Source organism: Convolutriloba macropyga, chromosome 11, assembly GCF_964194025.1.
Source record: "Convolutriloba macropyga chromosome 11, txConMacr16.3, whole genome shotgun sequence".
In the NCBI taxonomy this organism is placed as follows: Eukaryota; Metazoa; Xenacoelomorpha; order Acoela; family Convolutidae; genus Convolutriloba; species Convolutriloba macropyga.
In genome coordinates, this window is record NC_134478.1 from 34,706,991 (window position 1) to 34,726,309 (window position 19,319).

At 37.2% G+C, this 19,319-nt stretch overlaps 1 protein-coding gene across 2 annotated transcripts in view; it reads left to right on the forward strand.

The window, feature by feature from the left end:
* Positions 1-16,078, forward strand: part of LOC142349203 (palmitoyltransferase ZDHHC3-like) — a 335,645-nt gene extending 319,567 nt beyond the window's left edge. For both annotated transcript variants that reach the window (XM_075400611.1, XM_075400613.1), the window contains 3 exons: positions 10,849-10,939; positions 11,391-11,545; positions 15,724-16,078. In XM_075400611.1, the coding sequence (XP_075256726.1) occupies positions 10,849-10,939; positions 11,391-11,545; positions 15,724-15,903 (426 nt within the window). In that variant the 3' untranslated portion in view covers positions 15,904-16,078. The remainder of the gene's footprint in view (positions 1-10,848; positions 10,940-11,390; positions 11,546-15,723) is intronic.
* The last annotated feature ends 3,241 nt before the right edge of the window (positions 16,079-19,319 follow it).

Below are 19,319 nucleotides of genomic sequence, written 5' to 3' on the forward strand. Positions count from 1 at the left end.
TTTCTTGTGGTCTTCTCGCTGAGTCTCAAAAACAAAAGTTCTCATTGGTGTCCTAGAGTTACCTAAATTTGGTCAATCTATTATCTCCAACTTTTTGCAAACCTTTTTTTACTGAGATCATTTTTTTGTTTAGATGAGTCTGTGAATCTCACCTTCATTTGTATTTGTTCTCTTTTTCATTCATTAGAACTGTTTTCAGCTATTAGAACTGCTATTTTTTTTTAATAGCCGCACAGCGATGCCTAGCGCTATTATTGGCCTTCGCTTTGTTTTTATTTCGTCGTCAAGATTTTTGTTGCGACCATACGACGTCACAATTACTTGAAATCTGCTTTTTGTTCATTCGTTAATGCAATCTCAACTGAATTGCGTGCGTGACGTCATCAAGCGAGTTTTTTGTTCATTCGCTTGATTTAGCTTTTGGTTTCACGTGACTAAACTCACTCTCAAAAATGACTTCCTCACTCTGAAATTGACTTCTTTTACTTTCATTCGAAGAGATAAGGTTAAATGGGCGTGTATCACTCTAATTGAAGGTTATTTAAGAGCAGCTAACAGAAGCAACACATCTGCTTTTCATGAAAAAATTTATTTTTTGGTCTGTATTTAATTGCTCTCAAACGCAGTTTGTAGCAATTATATTAGTTTGTCGGTTTTTATGCGATTTTTCGCTTGATCGATTTTTCGTCTGACGCTTTTGACTTTTCGTCCTCAAAAATGGGATAAACAGGCAGCCTCCAGCAGGCATTAAGTGCTCTTAGCGCCTTTCAGCTCACGAGTCTCCCAAGTATGCGATTCACAGAAACTGTTCTGGAGACTTAAACTTATGGTCTGAAGGGCAGTTCTTAGAGGTTCCCCTCCCCCCACCCCAATCCTCACCCCTGCACATTTTTCAGGCCGTAAGGGTCCCGTACGGACAAAAACCGCACTCCCACTGTTGCCCCCCACCTCACCGCACTGTTGCCCCCCCCCCCCCCCATCAGCCCCCCGCTGCGCTCACCTCACGCCCCTTCAATTAAGCTAAAGCTAGCCTCACTATACCGTGGCTAGATACTGATGAAGCCAGTCGCTCGCCGGTCGTTTGAGAGCAATTAGCCCAACGTTAGTCGGTTATGTTAAAATATTTTTGAGACTGCATGTCCATGAAGCTATCGCGGCTATTTTCTGAAAATCTGCCGTGTACGTTTTTATGCTGTGGTTAAGGTTTTGTGTGCTCTTATCATAATTTTGTTAGTTTTATTGACCATTAAAACACAAAATCCTGGGAATTTTTTTGTTTTTAGCAGTGTTTATTTATTTCTGCGCATATGGGGTCATGGGCTTTGTTGGCTGTCTTAGCTTAATTTTGCTGTAGAAATGTTAATTCGTTAAATCTATTTTTTTAAACGAATTCGTTAAATCAGGTCATTCGTTAAATCTATTTCTTTTCTAATTCGCCTTCTATTTTGTTTCACATAATTCCCGGTGGATCTTTTCCGTTCATCCACAGTGTCCCCCTATCTATTTTGTTTCACATAGTTCACGGTGGATCTTTTCCGTTTGTGTCCCCCCAGCTTAGTGGGTGCATATTGTTTGAGTCCCCCCAGACGCAAGTGTCGCTGATAAATGTTGCTTAACTATGTAATGTGCTCTATAACTGGGGGTGCATAACGTACTGAAGTGGCATAAACATTCTATGATATGATATGGTAAAAGTTTTTAGCATGTAGTTTTTCTTACTTTGACGCCACTGACTTTCAGAAATATTCAGATTTTGCCTCGTTAGTGTTTGCTTTGTCATTGATTTCCACACACTTGATATATTGTTTACTCGTTCTAAAGCTTTTAAGGGTCAATGTTTTCATTAAGAGGTTAACATGTTTTTTTAAAACGCTAGACCTTTGACATTTTCTAATTTTTAACAGATTTTTGCTTAATCTTGCGTATGGGGTCATTGGTTTTTTTTTACTTATTTTTGTCTCAGTTAATGTTGCTGTAATGTTTTTAATTGTGCGGCTATGATTAAACTATTCTTACTCTGTCTTTGTCAAATATACGAATAAGGTGATATAGGTTGCTCATCATGGTATCTTTAATAGCCGCCGTCAGCCTCTCAACGGATATTCTTTTGGTGCTCTCCTTGTTTTTACAATCCAGGAATGGATTGTATTGGTGACTTTTTGAGGAGTCAACGAAATGTCAAATTAGAGGGATGATTTAAGTCACAATGGAGTAGTAATGGTAGCGAAAACGCGAGGCGGTTTGAAGGGTAATTTGACAGTAGTGTGAAATTGGTGTTAGAACAAATTTTCCCTTTTTGAGAGGGAATTTTTTAACGTGCATCAATTTGACTTCTGTTTTCAGTGTTTTATTAATAGCCGCGAAGCGATAGGGGCTATTATTGGGGACATCGTGTTTTTTTACAATTCAAGGAATTTGAATTGTATTGATGCGCTGTATTTTTTTAAGATCTGTTCACACGCATCTTTATGATTTTTGAAGTCAAATTGGAGTAGTGATTTTGGTCTCGCCAAAACAAGAAGTGGAGTGAAAAAGCGAGTGGTTTTGCGGTGTGAATTTTTTTCACTCTAATTTTAAAGTAGAGTGAGAAAATGGCGTTTGAACAAAAATTCGCTTTCTCGCTAGTGGTTTTTTGTTCACATGCGGCAATTTCACTTTGATTTTTACTGTTTTTTCGATTTTTTTGATCGGATTTTTTTCCTAAATGGTTTTCCCAATCCATTCATAGTTCATTCTAGGCCTAGGTTTTTTGTTAGAATCAGATTGACATTTCTCGCTAAGGTTTTTTGTTCTCGCTAGAGGCATTTTGACTTCTGTTTTTTTTATTTGTTTGATCTGATTTTTTTTGGAAATGGTTTTTTCAATTCACTCGTAGTCCGTTCTAGGTCTAGTTTTTTGTTTAGTCAATGAAAATTGTTTGAATTGCACGCGAGGACTCCAAAATTATGCTAGTATTTTGAAATTTTATCATTTTCCGGCAATCTGCCGGCTATGCTTTGCCTCTCCACTGCTTGTCGCTTTCATGTCAAGCGGATTGTGTGTCTTAGATGTACAGTTCCTTAGATGTACAGTTCCCGCTTTCATTGATATTTGAAGGCAAAAGTATCTCGATTTAAATGATGTTTTTATCTAAAAGTGTGCGCAGTATTTTTGTCTCTGTGGCTCGTTATGGTCGATTGGTCTGCTAGTCAGGGAAAGTTTTTTTCCGTTTTTAATAGCCGCCGTCAGCCTCTCAAGGGCTATTATTTAAGCGCTCTCCTTTTTTTAATTCGCATTACCGTTGGATCACGTTTTTCGTTTTACATAAGTCAGATTTTCACGTTTGACTTCTGACTTACTTCACTCACTGATTCAAATGAATGGATTTTAAGCTCTTTTACGCATTGAATTACGCAATGTGAACACAGTCAAGGTCTAAGAGCAAAATCAAAAGAAATGGGATAAACCGATAAAGACCGGTCATTTAGTCATTGTGCACTAGGTTATCAAAGTTCATTAGAGCGATTGCTAGCTGACATCAGTATTAAGTTTAATAGCTTTCAGTTTAGAAGCTGAATTAAGTATAATTTAATAATCTAACTGAAGCTGCACCCTAAATTAGAACTCTTTTTGACACAAAAAACAGAAAAAAATTTGGTCAATTTCTGTCTTTCATTTTTCTGTTTCAATCCCAATGTGCATCAATCTCCTCAACGGCGGCTATTTGCCGGCTGTATTTGGGATTGTTTTACCGGACTTGTCCTGTCATATCTTTTGGCTCGGCGTCTGATGCTTACTTTTCATTTTGCATTTCTTCACTTCGCAACCCTCAAAACACTTTTTTTCATCCTTTCACGCCGCTCTGACTGCCCCCTATGTGCGTGTCGTCTTTTGCTACACTCATTAGCAGTGAGTGATAGTTGAATAGCGCGATTTTTTTCCATAAATGACGTACCTCATTTTCTGGCTCTAATTGATTTCTAACACCAATGTTAAGGTGAATTAAGTAGCTATTTCGACAATCTGCGGGCTATGTTGTTATGTTCACTGTCAAGTTAAATTTCGCCATGCAATTGGTTATGAACATTCATATTAATGGCTATCAACTAATATGGTCATAACTGTTAAGTACAAATTTTGCAATTTTCCATGTTAGGCATAGCAATTTAAAATTATAAATGGTCTGAAACATTGTTCTTCTAATGAGTGTTGAAATGGGTGCTGAATATGTTTGCTATGTTGAAATAGTGACCAATGCAATTGTGTGATGAATTAATCCATTCGTTGAACTGGTAATGAGCTAAGTTATGCTGTGCGTTCTGTCAGTGTACCTTTGTTTGTTCCTTATGATCTAAATATCCTTCTGATGCGGTCAGTTATCTTTCTATAATCAATACAAGGATCTTTTCCGTCTCTTTGTTTAAAAGTCGGGTTCATCGTTGAAGATATGAAATAATGCTTTAAAATCTCGGTATTTTGATGTTCTAATAGAAGCGTTACGTTTCTTAAATCTGAAAAGTTCATGAACCAAGGATAGATAACTTAGCAATTCTCGGAAATTTTGCATATCGGAGCCTGTTTTCAGAAAGATTTCTCAAATGTTTAAATCAAATTTTTAAAAAACTTTTAAAAGTTAAGATAGTTTGTAATTTTTTAAGACAAAACTTCATCTTGTTGTGAGCCGTCATCCTTATCTTTCACAAAACAGTCAACCCGTTATCTTTAGCATAAAATTGGATGAAATTTTTTCCTCTCTGTGCTGAATTTTTGTGTTAAACCGGTTTCTTTTTGGATGTTTGGTTGTATTCGTACTTATGGGTAAAAGTTAATGCGCGGGCCATTCAGTCGTGTGCACTCAGTTTGCTGCGGGCCATTCAGTCGTGTGCAGTATTTAATTGACGTCTTCTAACAGAATTGAAGTAAATATAAATGTCTGTTGTCAAGGGCTGGACAGCAAAGACCTTGCGGCAGCAGTTGTTAAATTTTCAGCCTATTAGACTTTCATGCAAACTCTAGTGTATTCCTCATACGTAACTGGTTACCCTTAAGGTTGCAACACTAATTTTAGGTGATTCGATAGTTTACGATAGCTGGAAACCTTGCAAATCACATGCCAGCGAAAAATCTCATTTTAGTCACTTAAAAAAATGTGGCCTGCTGGTGTATTTGAAATGCAATGTCTTACAATGAGTTGATCGTTATGAAATTTAAAGAAGAAAACGCGGTCTGTTTGATGTTTTATCTTATCTACTCGTGATGATACAATCCCTTCTTTGAATCGGTAATGAATATAATCATACTGTGCGTTTGTGAATTGTTGATTCCTTGTGATCTCAAGCTTGTTCTGATCATTTTAAGCAGTATTAATTGCTCTCAAACAAAATTTGAAGCATTTTCAATTGCTCTCGAACGAAATTTGAAGCAATTATTGTAAACGTGTGTCTTTTTTCTGCAAAATTTTTGCTTGACCGTTTTTGCGCTTTTGTTCTAGAACATTTTTTGACTTCTTATCTGCTGGTATTTGACTTCTATTATTGCGCTGCTATTTTTACGAATCGAAGCGGAGTATTGGTGGACCGTCTCTTTATCGACAATTTTTTGGTGTATTTAAAGCAGGATGTAAGGGTCAATCCAGCACGTGAAAACTAAGTGTTTAGGTCAAGCGGCTGCGCGAAATGAAGAGCAGAGAGAAGAACGAGTGATTTTTGTTCATGTCGCGTTTTTGAGAGAGCAAGAAAAGTAGGAAAAATTTTCTCAAACCGATATGTTTGATATGTTTTGGTCACCTTCTATGCAGTTTTTTAGTTTTTTCTTTGTTTTTGGGTAAATTGGTTTTTCTAAACCCTATTAATCAAAGCCATCGTTGCCTAGTGGTTAAGATGTTAGATTGGCAACCTGGAGTTCATGGGCTCGAAGCCCTGTGCGGTAGTTTTTTTGCACCCATAAAACATTTTTAGACAACAACCCCTCTAAGTTAAATTGTCCCCGCGTGTCGTTCGAGAGCAGCTCATCCGACGTTAGTGGCCTTCTTAGTGGCGAAGTTAGTGGCTTTCTTAGCTACTATGTTTCTTAGTAGTCGTGAGGGTCTTTTTGCAAAACCTTGCTCGAAGAATTTGGTTTCCATTGAATTTTTCGCCTTTGACTTGTGGAATTTTGCTTAATTGGTTGCTTTCAAACAAAGTATTATTCCTGCTGGTCTTTTTACAATTGTTGAAGTGATCAATGAATTTGCTTGACTTTTTGTCTTCAAAACTGGATAAACAGTTAAATACAAAGGGAATTAAGTCGCTGAACATTTCTATAAGAGCTTAATAGTCTCTAAGCATTTGGTTCGCCGAAAACGTTGAAGATAGTTTTAGAGCCCCACGAAACGCCGACAAACCCTACTATTGGTGTGAATTCATCGTGAAAAGGGCACTTGTTGGTATTTGAGATACCTGTCTCCTTTTAATGCCCCGACCTTGTTTTTTGTGCTCTACCTTCTTTTCCCCCTCCCCTTAACCCAATTTCAAGCACAATCCACTCAACCACTCAAGACAGGCTCACTAGGCTTAAGCTATCTACAATTACTACCAGACCCAGCCTACCCCTCGACAGTTGTTTGAGAGCAATTTGTTGTGCAGGCATTAGTTGTGCAGGTTCAAAAATGCTCGCATTGAGAATTTCAAGTAGGTGACCATAAATGACGTCAGTTTACTGCTAAAAGTAATATGAAATGTTGGTGAGACAAAAGTTGTTTGATTTTCTTTGACGTGACCTTAAAAGAGCTCCAATACCATTTGAAGTCTTAGAGTGAAGTTTATGGCCTCCCTTGTGGAAGCCTGGACTACTGGTTTTTAACTGCCAATTCTATTCGACATTCACTTTTTTTGGAAAGAAGTTATGTTATCTCTTTTGTCACAAGAAATTTTTCACCTTATTTCCAAAAGGCTAGTAATTTTTTCGATATTTTCTAAAGAATCTGACTGTTAAACCATTGCTGCCTTTTCTTTTTTAATGCATCTTGATTTCTATGCAAGGTTCAACAAGAAAAAGTGCGTTTTATAAGCATTGACAGACTTAATGAACAAGATTGTTGTTGGAATTTTTGTAATTGTAATGAAATTTTAATTCTTTTCATGTCACCGCATGGACATTTAGATTGCAACTTGTCAGTGTAGGGTCATCGCTGCATCGTCGCCAAAATCATGGTTGCATTCCCTAAAAACAGTTCAAACGAGTTGAAAGTCAAAAATATTAGCAGTAGTTTTTTTCCTTCTGAAAAAATAAAATGTAAAAAATATAGTTGACTCGTAAATCCAAAAACGTATTTCTTGTTTGGAACCAAAAATGTCATTAGAGTTCAATAGACACTTTTTTGCTTTATATTCATTCATTATACACTTAAGACTTCCTGATTTTTTTTGAAGAACGCTTTATAGGATTCATCACGTGTACTATAATACTAAAATAAGTAATCTTATGTTTTTTCTGCATTTCTTCGAAGAGCCAGGTCAAGAATTGTAGCAAATTTTTTGAGGGACTACCTATCGCAATTCTGAGTGTTTTTGTTTAAATTGTTCAAGAAAGTTTTTTTCAGAAACTAGCATCCTGCCACCAATCGTTTATCCTATTCAGTTGTCTTTGAACACTTGTTTGTGGTTATAGGCAAATGTTTAATAGCCTCCGTCAGCCTCTCAACGGCTATCATTTAGGCGCTCTCCTTTTTTAATTTGCTTTACCTTTTGATCACGCTTTTCGTTTTAAATCATTCACGATTTTCACGTTTGACTTCTGAATTACTGCACTCACTGTTTCTACTGACTGGACTTTTAAATTCTTTCACGCATTCAATTACGTAAGGTAGTGAATAGTGTCAAAGTCAAATGATCAAAATCAAAAGAGACGGGATAATCCGATAAAGCACGGTCATTAAGTCAATGAGAATCAGGTTATCAAAGGTCATTAGGGTGTTTGCTAGCTGACATTGGTATTAAGCTTATAGGCTTTTAGTTTAGAAGCTGAATTAAGTATAGTTTTAGAATTCATTTGAAACTGCACGCCAAATTAGAACATTTTTTGACACTAAAAGGAAACAGAAAAAAATTTTGTCAATTTCTTCTGTTTCAATCCCGATGTGCATCAAGCGCGTCAACGGCGGCTATTTTCCGGCAATCTGCCCGACTTTGTTTTATGATGAGAATTCAATAGAAATTATGAGTCAGCTTTCACTGCAACTACGAGTTTTGAATTGTTGATAATGGACTGTGTGATCCATTTTTTAATAGCTGCCGTCAGCCTCTCAAACGGCTATTTTTTTAGGCGCTCTCCTTTTTTAATTCGCTTTACCTTGTGATCACGTTTTTCGTTTTACATAAGTCACGATTTTCACATTTGACTCCTGACTTACTTCACTCACTGTTTAAACCGAATGGATTTTATATTCTTTCGTGCATTGAATTACGCAATATAGGGAATACGGTCAAAGTCAAAAGAGCAAAATCAAATGAGACGGGATAAACCGATAATGCCCGGTCATTAAGTCATTGAGAAATAGGTTATCAAAGTTCATTAGAGTGTTTACTAGCTGATATTGGTATTAAGCTTGTTAGATTTCAGTTTCGAAGCTGAATTAAGTATAGTTTTAGAATCTAACGGAAACTGCACGCCAAAATAGAACACTTTAACACCGAAAAAAAACAGAAGTTCGGTCAATTTGTCTACTTTTTCTTTTTTGTTCCAATCCCGATGTGCATCAAGCGCGTCACCGGTGGCTATTTTCGGGCAATCTGCTGGCTATGTTTTTAAAATACCTTTTTGTTCTTATTTTGAATCATTTTCTGCATATAATGAAATACTGGACAGCAAATATAGGCGTTAAAACTTTAAATGTAATCTTTTTGTTGAATATATGTTTTATTGCTCTCAATAAAACGAAGTTATAGCAACAATAATAGTCCTCTGGTCTTTTTTTATGCGATTTTTCGCCCGAGCAATTTTTTATTTGACCTTTTTATTTTTTTAGTTTTTTGTGCCCCAAAAGGGGGCTAAACAGGCAAAGCGAGGAGGGTATTAACTGTCTGAGCAGCTCTCCTATAGTTTTACACCTTACTAGTCTCTAAGTATGTAATTCACTGAAACTGTTTTGAGGATAAAATTTCAAGGTGTGAAGGGTAGTTTAAAGTCTTGAAATTTTGGCAATTTGGATCCCCTCTTGTCCAAACCCCCTCTCAATCGCTTGAGCCTATCCCCCCACTCCATTACGATCACCCCCACCAATGCTAGCATCCGTAAACCCCAGCGAGGCCAACGGCGCGCCCGTCGTTTGAGAGCATTTCGTCCGAATATTTTCGACGGAGTTTTTTCGACAGCCAACCTAGCCATGGTTAATCCTCACGAAACAACACAGAAAACAACAACATCGTGTTGTGGAAAATACTGCTCTATTAACTGCTCTTGAACGAAGTTCATAGCAATTATTGTAAAGGCGTGTGTCTTTTTTGTGCAAAATTTTCGCTTGACAGTTTTGACTTTTCGAGTGACTTTTACTCCCTTGACTTTTTGCGTTTCGCGTGATCTAAAATTTTCTTTCAATCACAATTTCAAGCATCTGAACTCAATTGGAGGCAATTTAATAATAAAAGTCAAATGAAAAGTGCGCCGAAACTAGTGCCATTTTTCACTTTGAATCTTAATAGTGGTATATGTTAACCTCTATTGTGGTTATTTGAAGCCCACTATTGAACATCTTAGTCACATTTAGGCTCACCCCCCCCCCCGACTGAAGCAGGCTGCAATTGATTAGAGCTCCCACTATTCGTTCGAGAGCAATTCTTCCGACGTTTAGTCGGTTATGTTTTTTAATGTCTCTTGAACAAAATTGGTAGATTTTAATTGAATGCGTTGAATTATGTACGATTTTTCGGTTGTTTTTTTTTCGGTAGTCGCTACATTCTTGAAGCTTACATGTCACCAAATAGGCCGATGCGACATAAAAGTGTGTTTTAAAGAGCGATATTGGTAGGCTCTTTATGTGTCCTTCCTCCCTCAACCTCTGACGCCCATGTTTTCACTGTGCCCTCTTCTCTTTAAGGCTATCCTTCCCAAGCTTAAACTAGCTGCTAACCACGCCAGTTGTTTGAGAGCAACTCTACCGACTTGAGTCAGTTACCGTTTTGATTCTATTTTGATTTCTAGTTGAACTATGCAAATTGTAAAACCCTAATTGAGAATTACGTTCATACGTCAATTTAATTTCATTAATGTCCTTCGATGCATTTGTGGCCTGCTTATGATGAACAAATCCATTCTTTGACGTGGCAATGAACAAATGTTTTTCTGTCCGTTCTGGCAGTTGAACTTTGTTTGTTCCAGATGATCTCAATTTTGGATCTGTATTGGTGTCATATTTATAGTTGATATAGCTTCATGGTCGCCCAAAAGTGATTAATAGAATCGTGAATCTCTATTTCTTACAAATCGTTGTTTCTAACTATCAATTTAGAATTCACTAGGGCGTGGAAGTGTTTTTTATAAATTAAGCTAGGTAATATTTTGTGGCTTTGTTTATGATGCTGAGGAAGCCAAGAGAGCTTGAAAACTGCTTGTTTTAATATTCCACAGCTCTGCGTTTACAGATTCTAGAGTGTCAAGTTTTTCTGTATACAGTGCCAGATTCTGAAACTTGCAAAGTGTGTGTTTCCACAAAAGGTTACATTACTCTGCCAAGGTTACCTCGAAATTGTGACTTTCATCTCTCGACGAATAAGCAATTTTGCCAGTACTTCATAAGAATTTACGGAATTTATACAGCTATCTTTCTGTCTGTTTTGGCTATCCTGTTCACTGTGTAATCTTATTAGATAGTCTGTTAGGATGGGTGTATTTCAGCTCTACATAGCTGCCCTGTCCCTGCATGGTGGGAGTCTGTGCCTGTACACCTTCTACAAGTGTGTCATTGCCGATTGGGGTACTAGAGACAGTAAGTCCTTTGCCTTTCGTCTTTCCCTCGTAACTCATTCATTTTGAACTTAAATCCTCGCCAACTATTTACTGACGATTCGTGCAATATGCGTGGGCGCTTTTGTTCCTATCGTAAAATATAACGAAAGTGAAAATTATGACAGAAAAAAATTGGCATAATTTCAGGATTACAATTTGAAGTACTTTTTTGAACAAAGAGATTGACCTTAATTTTAAACAGCCCAACTGCCTTGCACCCAAGACAGCCTACTTGGTTAATAGTCAGGTTACAACTATTCCGCATTTGATGGAAACTGGGAACTGTTGCTGTAGCTGTATCTTGACAATGTATTTGAGGCAAAAAATGCCTTAATAATGAGATGTGTTAATTAATAAATAAAGAACAGTAATTAATGTCAAATTGATAAAAATGTGTTGTTTGTACATGAGGGTATGTTGTTTTGTTTTAGAACACAAGAGGTTCCACGACGTGTGTCCGAGTGGATTCTCACCTGCAATGACGACAGTGTTGCTAGCTCTGTGTGCAGTGGAGGCCATCCTCTTCTTCCTATTCACTCTCATCATGTTCTGCACACAGATATCCAATGTCATGGAGGATTCAACTGTTAGTCTTTAGACTTACAATACGCCACATCAAGCTTTGCTGCACATGTCAACAATTTATTTCAAGTATTAAAGATTTTTGTTTTTGGCGTCCCTCAAAACAAGTTATGTTTGGAGAACATTTGGTTCTGGATAGTTTTTGTGTCTTCTGACCGATTTGGTTCTTTTGTGTTGTCATTGCTCAATTCAAATAAATTAAAAATAACAAACCGGTTACCTTATATGACGATTCGAATTCCTCCGTTTCCGGATATTAGATTCACCACACAATTTATTGAGTCGAGGCTAGAATCGAAATCTCACACTGCCGTTGCTTCTCTTAAAAAACACTGTTTCCATTGTCATCCTAAAAGGAGTGAGTGTCTGTTGAAACTAAGTAACCACAGAATTAAGCAAAAGCTGATATTTTAACTTTTATTTTTAATTGCCGCGAAGCGATAGCGAGGCTATTATTGGTCTCGTCGTCTTTTTCTTACGACTCGAAGAGGAGTATTCGGGGGTTATTTTACCAGAAGTACTGTGTTCAGCCGGGGTTTTGTCCTAAAAAACGCGAGTGAGTAAAAGAGCCGAGTGATTTGATTTTTGCTGAGCGAGAGAAGTTCATGCTCTGCAATGAATGAATGAATTTTTGACTTCGATTAGTTTTTGCGAAAACAAAAAGTACCTAGATTTAACCGCTTGAAATATAGAGTCTTTTTTTACTACCCGCCCTTATCTTCTCAGCCGGCTATTATAGCGCTCCTATTTTTTTTTACTTCGTCGAACAAAAAAATGTTTCGCTTTACCTCATTTTGCCGCTTTTTCAACATTTTGCGTGAAATCTTTCTGACTTCTCTAGGCTAATTTCTCTCTTCTCTCATTCTGCTAAAAGTGATTTTGAACATGAGTTGCTCAGCAAAGCAATTCAAAATGAACAGAGTCAGTATAAAAAATTGAAGTCAGAAGTAGAAACGGGATAAACCCATAAAGCCCAATTTTAGATGCCCGCTAATTGAACGTCGTTCCTATAAGTCTTAGTTACCATCTCTAATGCTTATTGGTATTGATAGTAGCCCCTGTAGCCTCTCTCTAAAACAGAAGTATGTTCAACCACGAAATGCCATCAAATTAAATTGGACTTAAAAAATGTTTTTGCACAAAAATCTTTTTTTTTCAATATCTTCTGTTATTTCAATCCCAATCATGCTTATTGGAATCAACGGCGGCTATTTTCCGGCAATCTGCCGGGTATGTTTACATTGGTTTCGGCGCTGTCTTTTTTTACTTGGTTTTGGGGTACTGTCTTTTTTTTACTGTTTTGGGGAACTGTTCACACATTTTCATGATTTTTAAGTCAAATTGACTTGATGATTTTGGTCAGGCCGCGACAGTAATGTAAGTGAGAAAGCAAGTGGTTTATTCGACGTAATTTAAAGTAGAGTGGGAAAACGCTGTTTGAATAGAAATGCGCGTTCTGGCTTGAGGTTTTTTCGTTCACATGTGGCAATTTGACGTCGATTTTTACCGTTTTCTCAATATTTATGATCGGATTTTTTTCTAAATGGTTTGACCAATCCATGGTCCATTCTTGGTCTAGTTGTTGGTTTAGTCAATGAAAATTTTTTGGATTGTATATCAGGACTTGTCCTGTTGTTTTGTTTCGGCGTCTGACGCTCTTTTTCGTATTACATTTGTTCACATCGCAAACTTCAACAGATCATTTCACTGCTCTTTTGTTACTTTTATCTACGTGACGTCATCTAAATGTGTGATACTGTGTGATAAATTTTCGTCAACTGTGTGATAAATTTTTTGATCATCACTTCCTCGCTCTCTAAATGACTTCTGATTATAATAAGATCAGTTGAGATTACTCTAACACCTTTAAAGGATGATATGCGAATCCTAGATAATGATCAATGTTAATAATAAAGCATGGCGCCCAAATTAAACTAACGAATTTGAATTTTTTTCAAAAGAATTTTTTAGTTTGAGAATGTTTTTTTACTGGTGGCGACTGCATAAATTCAATTCTGTATCTGTTACTATCTATATTCTAATTCACTTATGGCTGTTTCGCAGCTGTTTCAATAATCTGCTGGCTACGTTTGAATATAAGGAGAGTTGATGAAAACTGTGGCGACCAAAACCAAATGTGCTCAGTTTTAGTTCGAAGGCTTAACCCTGATGGTTTTTGTGTACGATTGATTTTATAAAACCGTTCAATAAAAACTTTCCATAACATTGTCTTTTTTACCAAATCAAAAATCACTTAAGTTTTAGCTTTCTTTGGGTTAACTTTCTTTTAATTGATTTCAATGATATTTGAACCGTAGTTCTCAATTTGTGTACAATAAATTTTCCGTATTTCAAGAGGAAATTTTCTCGACTTCTAGAATTAGTTGTTTGTTTCGGCATTTTTAGTTGCTCTCAAACAAATTTGTAGCAATTATATTAGTACTGTGGTCTTTGTAATTGGATTTTTTGTTTTATCGATTTTTCGTCGGACAACTTTTCAACTGACTTTTATCACGCTTCTTGAATTTTGCGTTATCCAAACTGCTCTCATTCAGAAGTTAAGCCGCTAATTTGAGGTGGTTTGCTACTGACAATCAAAGCAGAAATGTGCAAAAATTGGGTACTTTTATAAATTCTAATCTCAGAAAAAGTACACAATAAGCTCTAATACCATCATTATAAGCCCCTCAGTGACATTATACCCCGTCCCTGGGTTAAGTAAGGCCCCAATTGGACCCTCTCCTGTCGTTTGAGAGAAATACACCTGACCGTAGTCGGTTATGTTTCCTCAATAGGACCACATGATATGTAGGTTAGCATTACGAGATATATGAGGTTTTTTTGGACTTTTTTGGATTTTCGTCGAATATCTCGTTTTTTTGACTGATTGAGATGATTTTTATCTTCTGATTTTGCTCGCTAGTTTTCAGATTTCATCGCTAATCTCTGGATTTCTCATTTTCTATAGAGAATTTGCGCGTTTGTTGAATCTGCAATCTGTGGTTGTTTTAAAACCAAGAACCAACAATGTAGAATATCAGTTGCAAGTTTTTAACGGAAAATTTGAGCGTTCTTCATCGGGGTTCTAATGAAGGAACTTTTGCAATTACGGTTTTTTTCTGTGGCCGGTTTTCGGTGCATATCTTGTTCAATTGCTCTGAAACGAAGTTGGTAGCAATGATATTAGTCCTACGGTCTTTTTTATGCGCGTTTTTTTGTCAACCTTTTAAGTATTCATCCTCAAAAGCGAGATAAACAGGTAATGCCCAGAGGGCATTAAGTGGCTGATCAGCTCTTTTAGAGCCTTACGCGTTACTAGTATAAGTATGTGAGTCAGCGAAACCGTTACCGTTTAGGGGAGACAATTTCATGGTGAAGATTTGTTCTTAATCTGAAGAAGTTTGACTCCCTTAAGAAGCTTAGTCAAGAAGTCATTTCGTGGCCATTCTCGTAGTCTTCTGTCTGTTTACCTTGATTTTTATCGTCATTTGATATTTTGTCACAAAACTTTTGCAGTTGACTTTAGTAATTTAACCAAGATCAGCGAAGATCACATCCACGTATCCCTCATAAAGAATTGCTTTTCAGCTTCAATACTGTCTTCTGAGCTACCTTCTGTTTAAATTGCTCTCAAACGAAGTTATAGCAATTATAGCAGTCGTGTTGGTCTTTTTTAATGCGATTTTTATTACTAATGTCCGGTCCTCTTTTTTTGTCTGACCATTTGACTTTTCGTCCTCGAAAATGGGATAAACAGGTAAAGCCCGGAGGGCATTAACGTCTTCTTAGAGCCTTACGGTTTACTAGTTTTGAACTATGCGGTTCACCGACACTTCGGGAGATATAAATTCATGGTGTGAAGGGTTCTTAGAGTTTGACGCGGCCACCCTCACAACACCCCCTCTCAATTCAGGCCCCCATACTTTTCTCCACGCGTAAATCCGCGTGCTCACCCCCCCCCCCCCCCCCCGCGCTCAATCACATCCCCCTCAGTAAAGGTAAAGCTAGGCTCAGTCTAAGACGCAGCAGCAAAGTCAATCGCTCGCCAGTCGTTCGAGATCAATTCGCCCGGCGTTAGTCGGTTATGTTTTAAATCTTTAACATTACCACGTGGTTGCTAGAAATTTATAAATCGAACTTTAACATTCCCCTAAATTTAACTTAAACTTGTTATCCAATCAGGGCATTGAGCAGTTGAAGAGGGAGGACGTGACGTGGGAGAAGAGCAGTGGAATGGCTAGTGTTCGCAATGTGTTTGGGGAGAGGTTCAGTTTCAGGTGGTTCTCCCCCTTCCACCCCTCCTCATACCACCGCAATCGAGCCCACGACACGTACAAGTATTCCCCACTATACAATGTATAGCAGAGGTTGTTCTTAATTCATGCTGTACTTCTTACGTCACAATCGAAAGAAACTACGCAGAGGAATGTGCTAACAAATTAGATCGAGAACAATGTTGATTTTAACGTTATAGATCCAATCTTGAGCTGAACGCAAACAGTTTAATACAGTGCTTGTCTTGGAAAAATATCTCATCTATATTATGGCTGAACTCGCGAAGGAGAAATGAGAATTTATTAGATAAGTCTAGCAAGTTTGATGGTGAAACCATTAAAAGTAGAACTTGGTTTTTCTGTTTGACAGCGCGACTTCAGAAAAATAATTGGTTCAAACCTTAAGTATAAGCGCTATATAAAATGTCAGAATATTCCGTTGTTGAATATTTAAGCATTTAAGAACTAGCGTTCATTGCAAGTTGGGTTTGTAGTTATGTTTGTTTACTTCTTTCGGCCTAGCTCTAGTTGTCAAACTGTGAATGAAAATCATCAATGATTGTTTGCCAGTGGTTGAAATTCATTTTATGTTTACATGATGAACTAAGTGTACATATGCAAAATTTTTAAAGCAAATAAAGAAACAAACATGAATTCATATAGAATTCATAAATCAAACAAAATAATTGAAACAAAGAGATTTAATCTTTCTTTTCAACCATTGAGTTGAGTGTGCTGTAAATTAAAATCAGAATTAGGAATATGTTATCATTTCAGATTATAATAAAATTTTCAACAGATTGAATTCATCGCCTTATCAATTGCTTGTTGAATTGCCATACTTGCAAGTATTTTGAAATAGTGAAATGTTCTTACTAAAATGTCTCAAAAGTTTTACTCACAACCCAAAGTGCTCGTACTTGTTTATCAAGTTGTCAATAGAAATTTGAAACTACAATAATCTTGCAATGTCATTGAGTGATCATAGATCAGAAGCGTGCTCAGTGATTATCGAAACTAAGTGGAGAAAAATGAAACTATGTTAGTTTGAATGATTGGTTAATGTGATAATTCATTTGTATAAATGTAGCTGCTATAAATGATTTAAAAAACATGAGTTGTGATGAAATTAATATATCTAAGTTGTCGTTTATTATTTTCCCTTTTTGCTTTAAAAGGCTGTAAACTCTCTGGATTTGTAAAGATTAATTATAGCTATTTCTCCTTACCACTTTCAGACCTCCTGTGTTTTGATAGGTGATTAACTGAATGACGTTGAAACGACCTTTCAAGAAATAATGACATCTCTGCTCAAATTATTATACGTTGAGGCTTTTTAAAACAGCCTTAATTTGCGACATTTTGTTTCAGCTCAGAGAAATATTGCGGCTCCTTTTTGATCATAAGCTAAAAATAGGTAAAGTTTACAGGAAATCAAAAGTTAAAGGTCGATTAACACGTTTCAAGTTTTGCTGCTTAAAAGCACCGTGTCGATGGTACAGTGTAGAAAATGCTGTGGTGTTGATGGCACTGTCCACGATAGATGCGATTTATATGCGATTTTTTGCTTGACTGAATTTTCCTGACCCATTTGACTTTTTTCCTTAAAAAACGGAATAAACAGGTAGCACTCAGAGGGCATTAAGTTCTCTGAGAGCCCCAAACCTTACTATACTTTTAAGAAGGCGATTTACCAAAACTGTTTTGAGACAATTTAATTTCATGGTGTGAAGGGTCGTTCTTAATTTAAAAATTTGACCCCCCCCCCCCCCCTCAGTGTCAACCCCCCACCATCACCCATTACCCCCTTCACCTCAACAACCCCATTATCCACCGTACTCAACCTGTCGATTTGAACCCCCTCTCATCTAGCCTTCGCAGTGTCAACCCCCCACCATCACCCATTACCCCCTTCACCTCAACAACCCCATTATCCACCGTACTCAACCTGTCGATTTGAACCCCCTCTCATCTAGCCTTCGCAACCCTACGCCCATCGCTTGATCCCCCCACGCACGCACGCACACACACACACACCGGCCACCCCCTCGCCCACCAAATGCTAGCATCCCTAAACCACAGCTGGCTACTACCAAAACCAACAGCTCGCTGGTAGTTTGAGATTAATTTGCCCGACGTTACTGGGATATGTTTGTCTATTTCGTTTGATTATTAATAGCTGCGAAGTAAGAGCGAGGTTATTATTGGTCTCATAGTGTTTGCTTTTGGGAATCGTGGAGGAGTACTGGTCTCTGTTGTTTAGAGCAAGTGCTTTAGGTGACACGACCTTTTGATCTAAAAGAGCTGTGGTATTTGCTAAACAAAAGTTTTCTGTTCATGCGGTTTAATGAGTGAATGACTATTTGTCTTTCAATAGGATTTATGACAGAATAGGGCGTGTAGTTAGCCGTTTTTCGCCAACTTGGACGATAGTATTCTGCTTGTGACTAGTATTCTGAGGACAATTACTAACAAAATGGGTAAAACTACGTAGCTTTATTGCACTGATGACAGTTTTTAAGACGGCGTTGTGTTTTCAGTGAATTTTTCCCGCAATAACGGTAGTTAGCATTTTGTGATCAAATTTTAAGGCTATTCAATATCAATAAAGGGGATATCTGTTTTCTTGTGACTATATGCCTAGAGAATTCAAAGTGTTTTCTTTTTTGCTGACTTTTACCACACTACAGCTTTTTTGTGCGCGCTATCAGTTGTTACTGTTTTTTTGATAGTTATGCATGTCAGTCTTGTGATAAATGACTTGATCGCTCAATTTGAAGCTTATTTAGCAGCTATTGCCCGGTAATCTGGTGGCGATGTTTTTCATATCTGATGGAAAAATACGTTTGAGCAACGAAGTATAGCTTATTTGTAACAGTTGACTCCCGGTGGACTTTTTAATCCATTTTGGCTTTGTTTCATTTTTGATTTTTAGCTCTCCGAAATTAGATTAATAATTGCTCTCGAACGAAGTTTGATACAATTATTGTCAACGTGCTGGACTTTTTGTAAATGTTTCCCTTGAGCTTTTTAACTTTTTTATAAGTGGTTTTGGTTTATAATAACCTATAATGACGTCATTCGAAGCCTCTCTTAGTCATATTATATTCCCCCGACCCAAGCTCGCTGCAATTTGATAAGAGCTCCCAGCAGTCGTTCGACAGCAGTTCTGGCGACGTTAGTCGGTAAAGTTCGTGCAGTGCTCTTAGGTTTTTAATATTCTCTGCGTGTTCATGTCACACAAACTGCTGAGGGAACTATTTGATAACGTAGAATGACATTTCGGTTGTTCTGGCAAAAAATGACCTCTTTGCTCCTTGCAAGAATTGAGAAGTTTCAAACCTGAGTTAACCTATGGTAGCTACAACGAAAACCAGCCACATGACAGTCGTTCTGAGATCAATTTAAAGCAATTTTTGGTTTAATTTGTGTTTTTCAATTATTCGAATGTGTTCACGTTAATAGGAGTTTCACTATTATTGCCCTCAGCACTGTTTTTTTTAC